General features: G+C 39.3%; 1 protein-coding gene across 6 annotated transcripts in view; it reads right to left on the reverse strand.

Moving 5' to 3' along the window:
• The window catches only part of ST3GAL6 (ST3 beta-galactoside alpha-2,3-sialyltransferase 6), a 71414-nt gene that overhangs the window by 20826 nt on the left and 36833 nt on the right, over positions 1-13755 (reverse strand). For all 6 annotated transcript variants that reach the window (XR_016019613.1, XM_088793960.1, XM_088793959.1 and 3 more), the window contains exons 3-6: positions 12579-12678; positions 10126-10203; positions 6929-7032; positions 5874-5937 (exon numbers count right to left, since the gene is read on the reverse strand). Coding sequence is in view for 5 of the 6 variants with exons in the window: in XM_088793957.1 (XP_088650083.1) it covers positions 5874-5937; positions 6929-7032; positions 10126-10203; positions 12579-12678 (346 nt within the window). In the remaining variant the exon portion in view is untranslated. The remainder of the gene's footprint in view (positions 1-5873; positions 5938-6928; positions 7033-10125; positions 10204-12578; positions 12679-13755) is intronic.

Consider the following 13755-nt stretch of genomic DNA (forward strand, 5'->3'; position numbering starts at 1 on the left):
TCTCCATTCTTCCTGCCTCTGACCAGCTCTATGTCTTCATCACTTTGCTTTGGGGTCTGACAACACAAGCACAGGTTAGCTTAAGTAATTAAAACTTTTTAAGGGCTGGCCCGGTGGTTCAGGCGGTTGGAGCTCCGTGCTCCTTAATGCCAAAGGCTGCCGGTTCGATTCCCACATGGGCCAGTGGGCTCTTAACCACAAGGTTGCCGGTTCAACTCCCGCAAGACTCCGCTCCCTGCAACTAAGATTGAACACGGCATCTTGAGCTGAGCTGAGCTGCCGCTGAGCTCCCAGATGGCTCAGTTGGTTGGAGCGCGTCCTCTCAACCACAAGGTTGCCGGTTCGACTCCCACAAGGGATGGTGGGCTGCGACCCGTGCAACTAGCAACGGCAACTGGACCTGGAGCTGAATTGCACCCTCCACAACTAAGATTGAAAGGACAACAACTTGACTTGGAAAAAGTCCTGGAAGTACACACTGTTCCCCAATAAAGTTCTATTCCCTTTCCCCAATTAAAAAAAGAATTAGGGAACAATTCAGGAGCCTCAATATTTACCCTACTCTACACTGCTGAGCCATTGTTCAGGAGTGAAACACAAAAAGAATATAAAAGAAAAGCCCAAGATTACACCCTCTGTTAAAAACACATACCAAAAAGATAAATAAATAAAATAAAATAATACAATGGGAAATGCACATGTCCTAATGTACGGTATCATTTTTTCACAGAGAACAGACAGAACTCCTGTCACAAAATCAGAGGGACAGGCAATTTTCTATAATGTGAATGTTTTTCTAATAGATATGATTATAAGAATGGAGGCAAATTATTATAATTATTACCAGGTGACCAAAAACTTTGAAAAAGAACAGATGTGGGTTGTTGGGGTTTTGCTTGTCTGTTTGTTTGTTTGTTTATTTTGGAGAGGAAGTAGGTAGAGCCAAGAACAAGCATGGAATTGTTACAACTCCAGGGCTCTTTCACATAGAGTGTTACAGCCAAACACATACACTCCTGTTCCCTTCCCTCTTAATTTCTGGCCCAAATTTTTCACGGTATTAACTTTAGAAAAAGGCTCTCTCTGCCTCAGAGTTACTTTACTAACATTACCTTACAAATGTGGCATAAATAAACCTCCATAAGAAATGCTGCTTCAAAATGATTTACAACAGCAATAGCTTGCACAGGGTATCAAGTCTCCAAGAGAGAGATCACAGTTGGCTGCTTCAAGCACCGAGCTAGGTTGCTGTCGAGTGACACGGTAACTAGCTTCAGGATCTTGACTGTTACCAGGCACAGAAACAGGTAGGCACCAGGAGAATGGTGGAGAATACTGATGAGGACTGCTAGTTGTCCCTCAGTGATCATGCTTCCTTTGTCCATTAAAATAGGACTCATGTTTTTTTCAAAGATGAGCACACAGCCGCATGGAATAAGGCTACACTTTCCAACCCACTTTACAGCCAGGTGTGGCCTTCTGATTATATTCCTAGCCAACAGTGTCAGGACAGACAGAAAGAATGGGGCCTCCAGGAGGGAGGGGCAGGGAAGGAGGAGGCAAGGGGAGACAAAGGAAACAGGAGATGAGATCATCATCCTGAAGAAAAAATTTAGCTACCAGACCAGCCAGAACTAGATTTCGGTGGCTGAGAGCAGACCCAGGACTCCATCTTGCCTCTCAAGGTGAACTGTAGCTAATTATACTAGATTATAATATTATTAGCATTGCTATTAGGGAAAATCTACACCCCCCTGTGCCACTATGATAGTTCTGGTAAAAGCCAAATAAGGACAAAAATCCCTCCTCGCAATGGGAAGGAGTGGTCAGCGTGGACCTGCCTAGGAATGCCTATAACAGCAGCCCTAAGTCTTAAATATTTTGCACCTCCATTTTAGAAATAATAAATTCCTAAGCCTCTTTGTTCTTCGGAGCAGTTGCTCTTCTCACCTCCCTTCTTGAGAGTGTACTGTCCTTCTCTACTAAATGTACCACTTGCTTGGCTTATTTGGTGCACCCTTGAACTTTTTCCTGCCACAACACCAAGAACCCATTTTTTGGCAACAACAGGATATAATCAGAGGTTGCTAACAAATGTTTAACAACCAGTTCTCTTTGGGAGGTAGGAGGGTGATGAGGGAAGCTCTGGTTTGTAGTGTTTGCCAATTTCCATGGTGTAAATCATCCCACCAAGGGTAATTTCAAGCTTCCACCCTGATGGCACTAAACACGGAGTTCGGAAGAGCTACAGCTCTGACAAGTTGGTACCAACTGGCTCAAGCACATCACTGAATGTTATATCAGGAAATGTCTTGAAAGAGGGAGGCAAGTCTTAATAGATGGGGACGTGCCCTTCCCCCACTCTCCTCCCTGTTGTCAGACTGTAGAAGTGATTGGTCCAACCATCAGAGTGGACCATAAGGAGGAAGCTGTGTATGTAGGAATGGCAGAGTCACAATAGAGAAGCCTTTGTCCCTGGTGCTCACAGCTGCTGGGCTGGCCCTGGAATGATCTCACCTGCAGACTTCATGTACATGACAACCGTGAGAAAAACTTCTACCTGTTAAATGCAACCAATATTTGGAGTGTTGCCATTCACAGTGGAATCTACCCAACTGAAGGCATCATGCATGCTGAATAAGATAACTAAACAAAACTAGAATTACACCTAGTAGGCTCATAAAGGATTAAGATTTGACAGAACAACAACAGAAAATGTCATTCTGGAAGGAAAAAAGAGGACAGAGGGAGAATAAAATATTGGTGAAGACAGCAGCCAAAAGAAAAAGGGACATGAAAGGGCGGAGCTCACGTCTCATCACCTCAGCCCCTCCTCTCTAACCTACGGACCCACAACAAAGAGTGAGCCTGCCTATGACAACAAGGCTGCCCCTCGTACGTGGGGCCAGCTTCCACATCCACAGTGGGGCCTCGGGGACGACTCTTGCACTAAGGGCAATCCAAATCCTCTGCCTGAGAAAGGACTGTTTTCAGACCTGTTTCTTCTAGAGCATTTTTCCCAGGCTGAGAGGAAAAATGGGAGAGGTAGACGGTCGCTCGGGAGACAATCTGCGTTGGCTTAGGGTTAGCAATAAGGCAGGTTAGTATATCTGCCTTTCTTTTTTTTTTTTTTTTTTTTTTTTTTTTGCCTTTCTTGAATATATTTAAAATGCTTGTTCAGGCATAGGCTGGCCTGTTGTTGTCTTTGTGTTGTGCAGTGGGTTCCAGACAAATGTAGAATGACCTACTTAAAATATAGGTAAAATTTATTACATGTGAACCCCTCCCAAAGGTTAATATGCAAAGAGAAGATAATAGTGTCACAGTACATTCTTATTGTGAATGAAAAAGGAGCGAGCAGTAAACCTAACATGCTCAGGAGGGCCACATGGCGGGCCTGACAAGCTCAGTAGCCAAAAGAACGACACCGCATGGTCTGATCGCAAATTGCTAATTGGGCAGGTCATAGCGGGTAGTCCCGTCCCAGGCCTATAACTTCCTTAGCAAAGGTCAGTCTTTACCTGAAGTTAGATTTGTCCATTTTTCTTATGCATCTAAGATAACATACCTTTGAAATGTCAGAATTATTTTCTTTCCTACCCCTCAAAGGCACAACTGCTGGCACCAGAGCACGAGACCTTAGAGCACGAGACCATAGAACCCCTAGTTATCTTGCTCCCCGAATACCATCTCTATGTGCTGTAAAGTGTTAGTCATTAACTGTCCTGTACCCACCAACGTAAAAGAAGTGTGTTCTCCATTTTGCCTTTTATCCCCTTCTAGAGATTTCCCCAATTTGATTTCTCCCGCCTCAATCTACCACCAGTGGATTTCCTGCACGTTCCTACATCTCCTCCCTTAATTCTAACATATAAAATAAGCTGCAAAACTGCCATTGTCTGAAGCATTTGAAATCTTGCTCCTGCCATATGTCGTCAGTTTGTTTCAAATAAACCCATAAAAAGTCTCCACGGGTTTGGACGTTTCTTATGTCAACATTATCTACTTTCAAAATACTCTTTGTGAAGTCTCTAGGAAACAGGTTTGCACACGTCAAATAAGCAGTTCAGCACTGCTGACTGAGTAGCTGAGTGCATCACCCTGCTCACTGCCTGCAATCCTACAAGGATGTCTTCCATTCTCTCTACACCTGAATAGTCTCTGGCTGCACATTAACTCTACCTCTGTCTCTTAAGAACTTCAGACTAAAGGACTCTTGTGCAATCAGCATGATTTTCAATCTCTCCTCACCACCCACACCCACTTCCCTCCCAATAGGGGAGATGCTAAGAACATGACATGGGTTGACGGGGGATGGGAGGAGGGAGCCCTCTCAGTGACAAAGGGGGAAGGGCAGGAACAGCAAGACCAAGTCAGCAAAGAGGAAAGAGTCTGGCCCAGGCACACACAGATAATGAACACTTGTGCCAAAAGAGGTTCTGAAAGCAACTAAATAAAGCACAGTCTAGTTCTAAAGATAAAAAACAAGCAAAAGCAAAACCTCCAGCCACGTACCCTCAAGAATCCTGACAGCAGCTCACATTTACAGAGCCAAGGATCTTTTCAAATATTTGCAGATACGTGCTACAAATATTTAAGGCATAACCATTGTCACTCTTAAGTCAGACATGCAGGCACTAGAGAAATCTATCTAGCTTCACCTCCTGGCTCTAGCACAGACCAGCTGTAACAAACTATATATGTTTGCCCAGTCTCTGTTTCGCCATTCAAAAAAAGGGATATCATCGAGTATACTTTGCAGGTTGGTTGTAAAAATTAGAAAGAATTAACATAGAGCACAGATGCCAAAGGTCTACACAGAACAATAGTCTATAAATGAGAGCTACATAAATTTTAGAAAACAATATATATGGTTGTTGTTGATATGCAATCAAAAATTGAAATTGAGATAAGGTTGATGGCATAGTTTTAAACTAAAACAAGTACAAACTGTAATGAATCAACATATATTACATAATCCACACTTCAATAATCTGGGCCCCTGACAGAGAGAAGTGAGATAAACTCAAACAAAATCTAGCATTGTTCCCCGCATTCTGTTCTGGAAACTCTAGCTTCATTTTCAAACCTCTGCCCACTAGCCCATTTCCGCACCCACCAAATAGCACCTCTGTTCTCTTGAATAAGAAGGCAAATTCTGTATTTTTCTTTACAGTGGAGGCCTGACATCGACTGACTACCCCTATCATCCCACTGGACCACTGGACCACTGGCCAAATTCTGAAGTGTAACGTAAAAGGGTGTGAAATCAGTCTACCTCGGTAAAATAAATCTACTTGCAAAGAAGTCGATCTTTGGCAATTCAGTTCCTAGGGGGTTTAACCTGACACCAAAACTTTCTAAAAGCTAAATTACCTTTTGTTGTCAGAAAACTATATATCTAAGTAAGCTGTTTGCTTCCCTCAAATATAAAAGTAACAGGAGGACAGGTACTTCTGAAATCCAATATTCAAGTGAAACAGAAAGGATCCTCACGAGCAGTTTAGAAGATGTGTGGGAAGTGCAGGAAACAGCCCAGGGAGGGAGCCTGTGAGCTGATTAACAGGGGTGTGACTTAATTCTGTAGTAACAACAACTTGAAAAGATGAATATGGGTTAAAAACAGCCTGACTTTGCATAAATATTACTCGTCATAAGACTCCCTGCAAACTCTTGAGCCAACCACTTATGCAGCTTCTAAATTAATTTCGTAGTTTGTCTATTTCAAATGTCAGAGAAATAACTACTAGATGTTTTAGTTATGCACAAACACTATGGAATTTTCCTGAGTGACTAATTTTACATCGGGGTGCATGTTTTGAACCACGTTAGCTAAAACTGAAAGTTAAACAGAAGCAAGGAAATAAACTCACTTGTCAAACTCATCAAATAGGTCACAGCTCTGCAGTTTTGAAAGAGCAAGTCGAAAATAGTCCGCTGGAAAACAAATGGAGTATTGTGAATAAAAGGAATCATGGTTTCTTAGGTACATAGTAAGCCACCTTACCCCCATCCTCCCCCAAACCCATTTCCAACTAGTATGGCCACATTTGATTTCTTCTGTGGTGAAAATTCATGACACCACTGCAATTAGCCAGCACTACTTAATAGGCACACTCAAAATGGTAAACGCTCTAAGGACACATTCCAAAAACTCCAGAAAAATAAGAGGCTTAATCTGAAAACAATCATAAAAAAGTGACCCCAAAATTAGCAATATCAGAGTATTCTGAAACTGACATCAGTGTAGAAATCAATTATTCAGAGAGCATAACCTTATTGAATTATCAAATTCTCTGCAATATATTTTTAAAACACACAGAGACACACACACAATCAATTAAATAAGCAAAATCTAAGTTCATAAAATGGTAGGCTTGTCACCTCCTGAGCTTTTAGAATCTCTCAAAAATTGAGAACGTAAAGCTGTGTAAGGTCAATCAGTTGTCAAGCAGAGGAAAAAGTGTTTCATCATTAGTATATGGAATAATTCTAAGTTCAGCAAAACTAAAATATCCATTGATTAAACTTTTAAAATTGGTCAAGGAGCTAGAACTTGCTGATGAAATAAAATAAAACTCACAAGTGAAGAGATGAAATGGGAGATTGGAAGGAAGGCAACCTACAGGGTTATCCTGCTAATTCTGAATTGAAATAAGGCAAGGCATTAGAACTCATTAATAATATGGTGGCAAAACTAAAGTAAAAAGCAATGTCTCGAAAACAACAAAGAATCTACCATTTTTATTCACTGCCTCGAAAGGAGTTATGTACTAAAATCAATTCCCTTCAACCCATCCTAAAGGCATATTCTTTAAGAATCACTTATAAAGCAGAATGATTAAAAGGCCTTAAAATTATATAAACATACGGTTCACATCAAACACACTCATGTTTAATAGAGCAGGGCAAGAATAACATTACTGACCTGATGTTCTTGTCCCATAGGGCAAATCAAACTTGTCATTATCATAAAAGGAAGCAACCTTTTTAAAATCAGCTGCACAAAGAAAAGGGTGAACCTGTTGAAATCTGGAAGAAAAGGATAAAAAAAAAATGTGTTTCCCAAATGCCTACAACACTTGCAGGCTTTTAAAGTCACAATTGAAACTGACTGTAGCATATCATTCATACTGTTATGTTGACTATATGAATGTATAAGTATTTAAAAATTCTTTAAAATCATCTTAAACAGTATTTAAATATTACATAGAATAGAATATGCAATGGAACTATAAACCAGAACGGAAACACTTTCCAGGTAGTGGAACCAAAATTATGTAACAATTTTGGGGAGAGGGGCTGAGAGAACAAAATTTAAAAACAAGCCAACAACAAGTGATAAAATGCTGGCCATATACAGGAAAAAACAAAGGAAGAGGGGGAAATAAAAGTATTGAGGCTAAGCCACTCCTAAATGAAAAGATGACTATGTATGAAGTTGTCAGCTGTAAAAATAAAAAGTACATTAAAATTAGATGTAGCTAGAACCCTAGTGTCATTAAATTAAGATTTCCTCAAGAATAGAACCACGGGCATTTATCTTCCTACTGCCTGCTCTGTCCTGAAGGTACCCCCACCCCTTGCAGGTACTCTATCAGATGAGAGAGAAAGTTTGATGGGGGTAGGGTGTGCCTCCGGTTCTTCTCCATTTTAGTGCCTGGCACAGAGTAGGCAGGCAACATGTGTTTAAATGATTGAATGAATTTCAACTGCAAATTAATTCTTTATGCAACCCTTATGAAATAGAAAAATATAAAATGTTTTTTCATTAAAGAGAAGGATCGGGTAAAGCTCATATTAAAATATTATTTTTATCTACCAGGACTGGATGCTACAGAGCAAATTAAGCTAATCTTTAACCCAAACCCCACATAGGGCCCCATCTTTCTGGCCTTATCAGTTTTGCCTTTTCCTTAGTCTGAAAACTGCGGAGTGTCCCTGAGGTTTCAGAGGCTGCATGACAGAATGGAAGTAAACAGCAGTAGAGTAAGCGTGCGCTAGCTTCAGTTGTATCCTGACTTTGCCACTCAGGAGCCAGGGCAAGGAGCCAGGACTTAACCCGTGGGCAAGTCACAGGAGCTTAAGCTCGTCAGAGCTGAGCTAAAAACTTACACATATTCAGACTAAGGAAACAGGTGAGGGACCAGCACTTCCTGCTTGAGACGTGTTTCCCAGATATAGTTGTTACAGTGATAGCAGCCTCAGGAATCCAGTCAATTTTGAAAGGTCATTTGTATGTTAGGGTTGATGCCCAAGTTCAGAAACTGCTCTGGGAAGAGGAAGTGTCCGGTCACCTGAATTAAGATTGAGAGAAGACTCAAGATCTTCCCATCTTCCTTGGGAAGGTGAACCATAGATGACTTTGCACTAGGAGGGAAAGACAATAAAGGACTCTGTGCATTGGAGATGGTGGGGGTGATGACAGTGACCAATCACTAATGTCTATTGCCAGTCCAACCTTGTGCTAGATGACTTACATTTTATTCCTAAATGAAATAATTCTTTAGCACCATGTCTCACACACAGTAGGGGCTCAATAAGTACCAGTCTTGTATATGACATTGTATTCTATTGCCATGTATTATATTACATTATAATGTATTACATCACATTTCTGCTGTTGTTACACCTACAAAAGCCTGGAAAGGCAGGTAAAGTCTGTTAATCAATTTAGACAAAGCAACTGAAGCTATGAGAAGTGAAGTAAGTATTCAGTATTACGTATGTGAGGTCACTAACACTTACCTGAAACCCACACTGAAGTTTTACTCTAAGGAAAGGTGTCCTCTTTACAGGACTGCAGGTAACACCCCCAAGTTTCCCAGGAGAGCATCTTCTGATTGTTACTGGCAGAAAAGATAGCTCTGCCCCGAGAGAATACTATTCACATGATAAATGTGAATCTACCTGTCACGTAAATTTCTATACCTGCTGAGCAATGTTGCATAACTACTTTAACCCTTTTGGGTTTTCACAAAAGGAAATACCTTTTTTCACTAAAGTTGAAAAGTACCCTGATTCTAGAGTAGCATTTTAAGCCTGCAGTCTGCAACCCATAGTTGGTTCATGAAATCAATTTTGTGAGTCGTGATCAGCCTATTTTTAGAAAGTAAATAGAACACAATACAGGTCATATGAAGTAAAAAGCGTAAAAATTCTTTATTTTCTTACTATAAATATGTATGCATACTAAGTTACAAAGTTAAATGTATTTCTCACTATAGGCCATGGTCAAAAAGTATAAAATCACTCTTCCAGTTTTGCAGTGGCCCTAACTGGGCACACACCCCCATGGATAGACTACAAATAGTCATGGCTCACCTATAAACATATGCAGAAGTATTTTATATTGGTTGTTTAAGAGGATCTGTAGCCCTCAAAAGCTAAAGAACCAGTAATCGAAAGGTGTGGTAATATAGTAGAAGAAAATAAGAACGTGTGAATTTTTTATCCTTAATGGATAAAATGCTGAAAAACTTATACATGTTTTACACAATTAAACATGCCCAGACCAGACTGTCATTTACTTTTATTTATCTAGAATCATTTTGACCAGCAAACTATCAAAGTTGAGGTGACAGAGGTAAAAGTGTATATATATGGAAGGAAGAGTAAATTCCCTAACGGTCCGGACAATAATAAACAATCATTTATTATTTATTATAAACAACCATAATAAACAATCATTATATGTAGATGACTATGTAGTTCATTAAAATTCAGGGAATTTTTCTAACTGTAAAGTTTAACTTAGAGGCAAGGGAGAAGAAGTCACAAAATAATAGGGATGGAAAATAAAATGGAAACACAAGGTGGGGGGAAAAAAAACCCTGAAAAACAGTTTAGTTTTTATGTTCAAACACAAACAGACCTCTCTAATCTCACCTGTGTGAAAAGAACACTAGTCTGATTGAGTTCTTCAATGTCTTTTCCTAAAAATATATGCAGAGCTCTGATTACCAGCACAAAAAGAAACATGATATTTAAGCTCTTCCTTAAATATAAGGAGTCCACTTTCTACTGCTAAGATTTGTATGGGAAAAAAAAAGTAAACAAGTGTGGAAAATGATCACAAACACATTCTGAACGTTTTGTGTGCCACAGTTTCTTTTATGTTTTTACCTCAGGAGAGAAGCAAAAGCGGGCTTTGATAAACAAGTCTGGATCTTATGTCTCCGTTTCATTTCCACAGGTGGCACCCTATGAGACAAAAATAGTGTTAGTCAGAAAGTAGAACCAGGCAGCCAGCCCAAAGGGAAGCAAATGCCCTGGGAACCCACTCGGTGCCACCACTGACAAGCCTCTTACACAGGAAATAAAAATGCTCACAGCAGGCCCTGCAGTGTGACAGAATCTTCTCCAAGTCCTGCGCACATGTGAGGATTCGTGCATGCAAGGCAAGAGAGATGGAAAGGGCTGAGGTGATGAGCGAGCCGCAAGTGATTCAAAGAGCAGTGAATCAAAGAGCAGTGAATCAAAGAGCAGTGAATCAAAGAGCAGTGAATCAAAGGGCAGTGAAAGGACCCTCAAAGAAGGGCTCAGATTACCGCACTGTGGAAGCCACAACCTGACTGGCTTTTTAGAAGTCCCCAAAAGCCTCAGAAACCCAGCTCACCCCACCCACTTGCACACAACTATCTAGGTCCTTTACGCCACACCTGGGGACACCTACCAGCTGCACATATGGCAGAAACACTGACCTGCGCAGGTTCTGCAGACCCTGCCATGTGATCTGGTGACTCACAAATCACACTGTTGAGCGTCATCCCTAACTCTCCTTGGTTTTTGGCACAGATTAGGCCCTGTGTGTCTCCTGAATGGAGCAGTTGTCTCCACAGTTTAAAAAGAGGATTGTGTAACAAGACAATAAATGAAGGGAGTAGGGTGACAGGATCCAGACTTAGCCCGGAAAGAGGACGGCAGCTTGTCATAAGAACATATGTATGATCATCAATTATGTGAAAAATTAATAAAAATTAAAAAAAAAAAACAATTTTCTTCTATAATTCATAGGACTTAGAGAGAAAGAGTCTGAACTCTTCATGGATAAACTCAATTTTCAATTTGGGGGGATTCCAAATCCTCATAGTTAGAACTGCTAGGTTTCTGAACTATGAGGCTAGTAACGCCCTTATGCTGAGAAACATCTTTTGGGAATGGCAAGAATTCCTTGACTTATATGTAAGAAAGATACATGTATAATGGACCAGCACATCAGGTCAGAAAAAGTAAATTGTATTCAGAGGACAAATTAAGAGATAGAGGTTATTAAGAGGTTATTAAGAGATACTAAACAAACTCTTTTAGATTGCGAAGACAAACGTTGGGTGGCTTTAAAAAAAAAAAGACAATTATCTGTCTGAAATAGTTTTTAAGGAAATGAGTTCCTGGCACAAGCACCCCTCGGAGGTAATTTCCCACGGTACCGTCTGTGGCTAGAGTAATGTGTTAGCTTAGGTGTGACATGAACACTCCTGAAATCCTGAAAACCAAAGACTGCGCTGAATTCGGAAACTTTTAATTGTCTTTCATTTCCCCTGTAATCAACAATAGGAAAATAGCAGTCTAGTAAGCTTTTTACTTTTTCTTCTGTTTTTGTCTTTCCTATTAAGTGTGGAACAGAGACAGGATGTAGCATAGATGGAGGGAGAGATTCCTACGGTATAATTTTCATGTAGTGTACAACCAGACTTCTAAGTTTTCTAGCTCAATATTTAAGTTCAAAGTCTAAAACTTACAGCTAAACCCACCCACCTAGCATTTTGGCTTTTTCCCAGTGACCATTTGCCTAACTTCCTTCCATGAAGAGCATTTCAATTATTTTTCAGTCAGCCAGCGACGACATTAAATGAAGAAGCATCAATTTATATTTTTTGAATCTAGTAAACACAAGCTGGAAACATGATCTAGGATCTATTACTGAAACACTGGCAAAAAGTACTGAACTTTGTTTAAGACAGGAAGTTATCGTGTGATTCATTTTGATATAATCATATACTACCACCCATTCAGCATTTAAAGGTCATCAAAACTTTATTCCTAGAGAAAGGACTCACGAGGCGGTAAAGGGTAAAGAGCTTATTATACAAGTTTTCTCTGTAATAAAATTATCTGTGCCTTTTCAAAGTTTTATATGTGACATTTCAAGTCAAAGTTATTCTAAAATATACATATATCGTCGTTCACCAAATATTTTTAAACAAAGGAAACCATATGTAGTATTACACTTTATCAACAATCTCTTATCCAAGCATTTTGGACTCTAGAAATCAAGTGCCACAGAGTCCAAGATTTACTCCATCAATTCAAGAAGATGAAATATTACATAAAGGATGCTATATCCCAAAGACAGTCAACACCATTGCTTCACTGAAAAGTCCGTAAAAAGGTATTGCTTATCAGTTTTTCAACTGTTAGAGATAAAATGTACAAGATACTAGAATGGTAAAACCCCAGTTTATAATGGAAAACTAGAAAAGGTTCAAAATGTTACGGGAGTTTCCCTCTAACAATTGGTGTGTCTCTGTGAAAGACTAGTTTGGGAGTTATTTGTAAATAGCAAAAATGAAACTTACCAATAGACATTTGCTCCCCATAATATACAATGCAGCACGTAATAGAGGAAGACAGCACTCAGGAATATGGCCACGAGGTACCCTCTCATGGCTGGCCCACCTGAAATACAGAGAAGGAAGTCCAAAGAAAAGGCAAGATTGTTATTCAGATGGATGTACCCAATGGCTCAAATATAAGTGTTAGTGAATATACATATAGAAAGGAAAAAGGAGAAGAAAATGATGTAGGCCTATTGTTTTGGAAATACCCACTAACTGTGCAGAAGGATGAGAAGATTTTTCTATCTCTCCTCATCCTTTTATCTTTAATCAACACAACATAATGCGTGTGTAGACCAATAAACAGTTCCATGGTGCCAAAGCTAGTGGCTTCCCTACTACTTTCTCATGTTAAATAAGAAAAAAATAATTAATTCAAAACCAAATTTTACACATCCACTCCATATCCAAACTTTTTTCAGAAACATGAAAGAATACCTATTTTCTCCCTCAATAAAAAGTGAATATATGCCTTAAGATGTAAATAAACATTTCATTTCTTTAGTGATTGAAATGACTTTTAAGCGTTAAACATTATAATTTTTACAAGTCCTTTTTCTAATTAAAAAGAAACTAAGAAAAAAGCTTTTAAAAATATTCCCCACATCTTCAATTTTAATACACTTTTATCTGATTTTTCAATATCATAGCACAGGTAAATTGGGCTAATTACTTGCTTACTTTTGCATTAAATGACATTAAGGGCATAGCTCATTGCACATTTGTAGACAGAAAAAACTCAACACAATCCTTTTTAGAATATAAATGCAAACAAAAAGAAAGAAGAAAACACCCTTTATAGAATACATATATTTGTAAAAAAGAACATCTAGAATACATTTGTTTACTTTCCACTTTTGTTTCAAAGACAGAGGAATAAATTCTTTTTCACATGTAACTTAATGAAAAAGACAAATTTGATACATATGATACATCTTCTATTTCAATGCATGTGACTCTAAACAGGCATACTATTTCTTTGCATCTCTTATTAAGTTTCCAATTCATCTAGACACCTGCATGTACCACGCCTCTCTCTCCTACCATATTCATTAACCTCAGTCAGGGCAATGCAGTTCAGAACGTGCCAGTCTGGTTGGATACTTTTCCAAATAATGTAATGCTGCCTCCCCTTTAA

This window comes from Rhinolophus sinicus, chromosome 17 (genome assembly GCF_057876585.1).
Source record: "Rhinolophus sinicus isolate RSI-liver-muscle chromosome 17, RSI-T2T, whole genome shotgun sequence".
In the NCBI taxonomy this organism is placed as follows: Eukaryota; Metazoa; Chordata; class Mammalia; order Chiroptera; family Rhinolophidae; genus Rhinolophus; species Rhinolophus sinicus.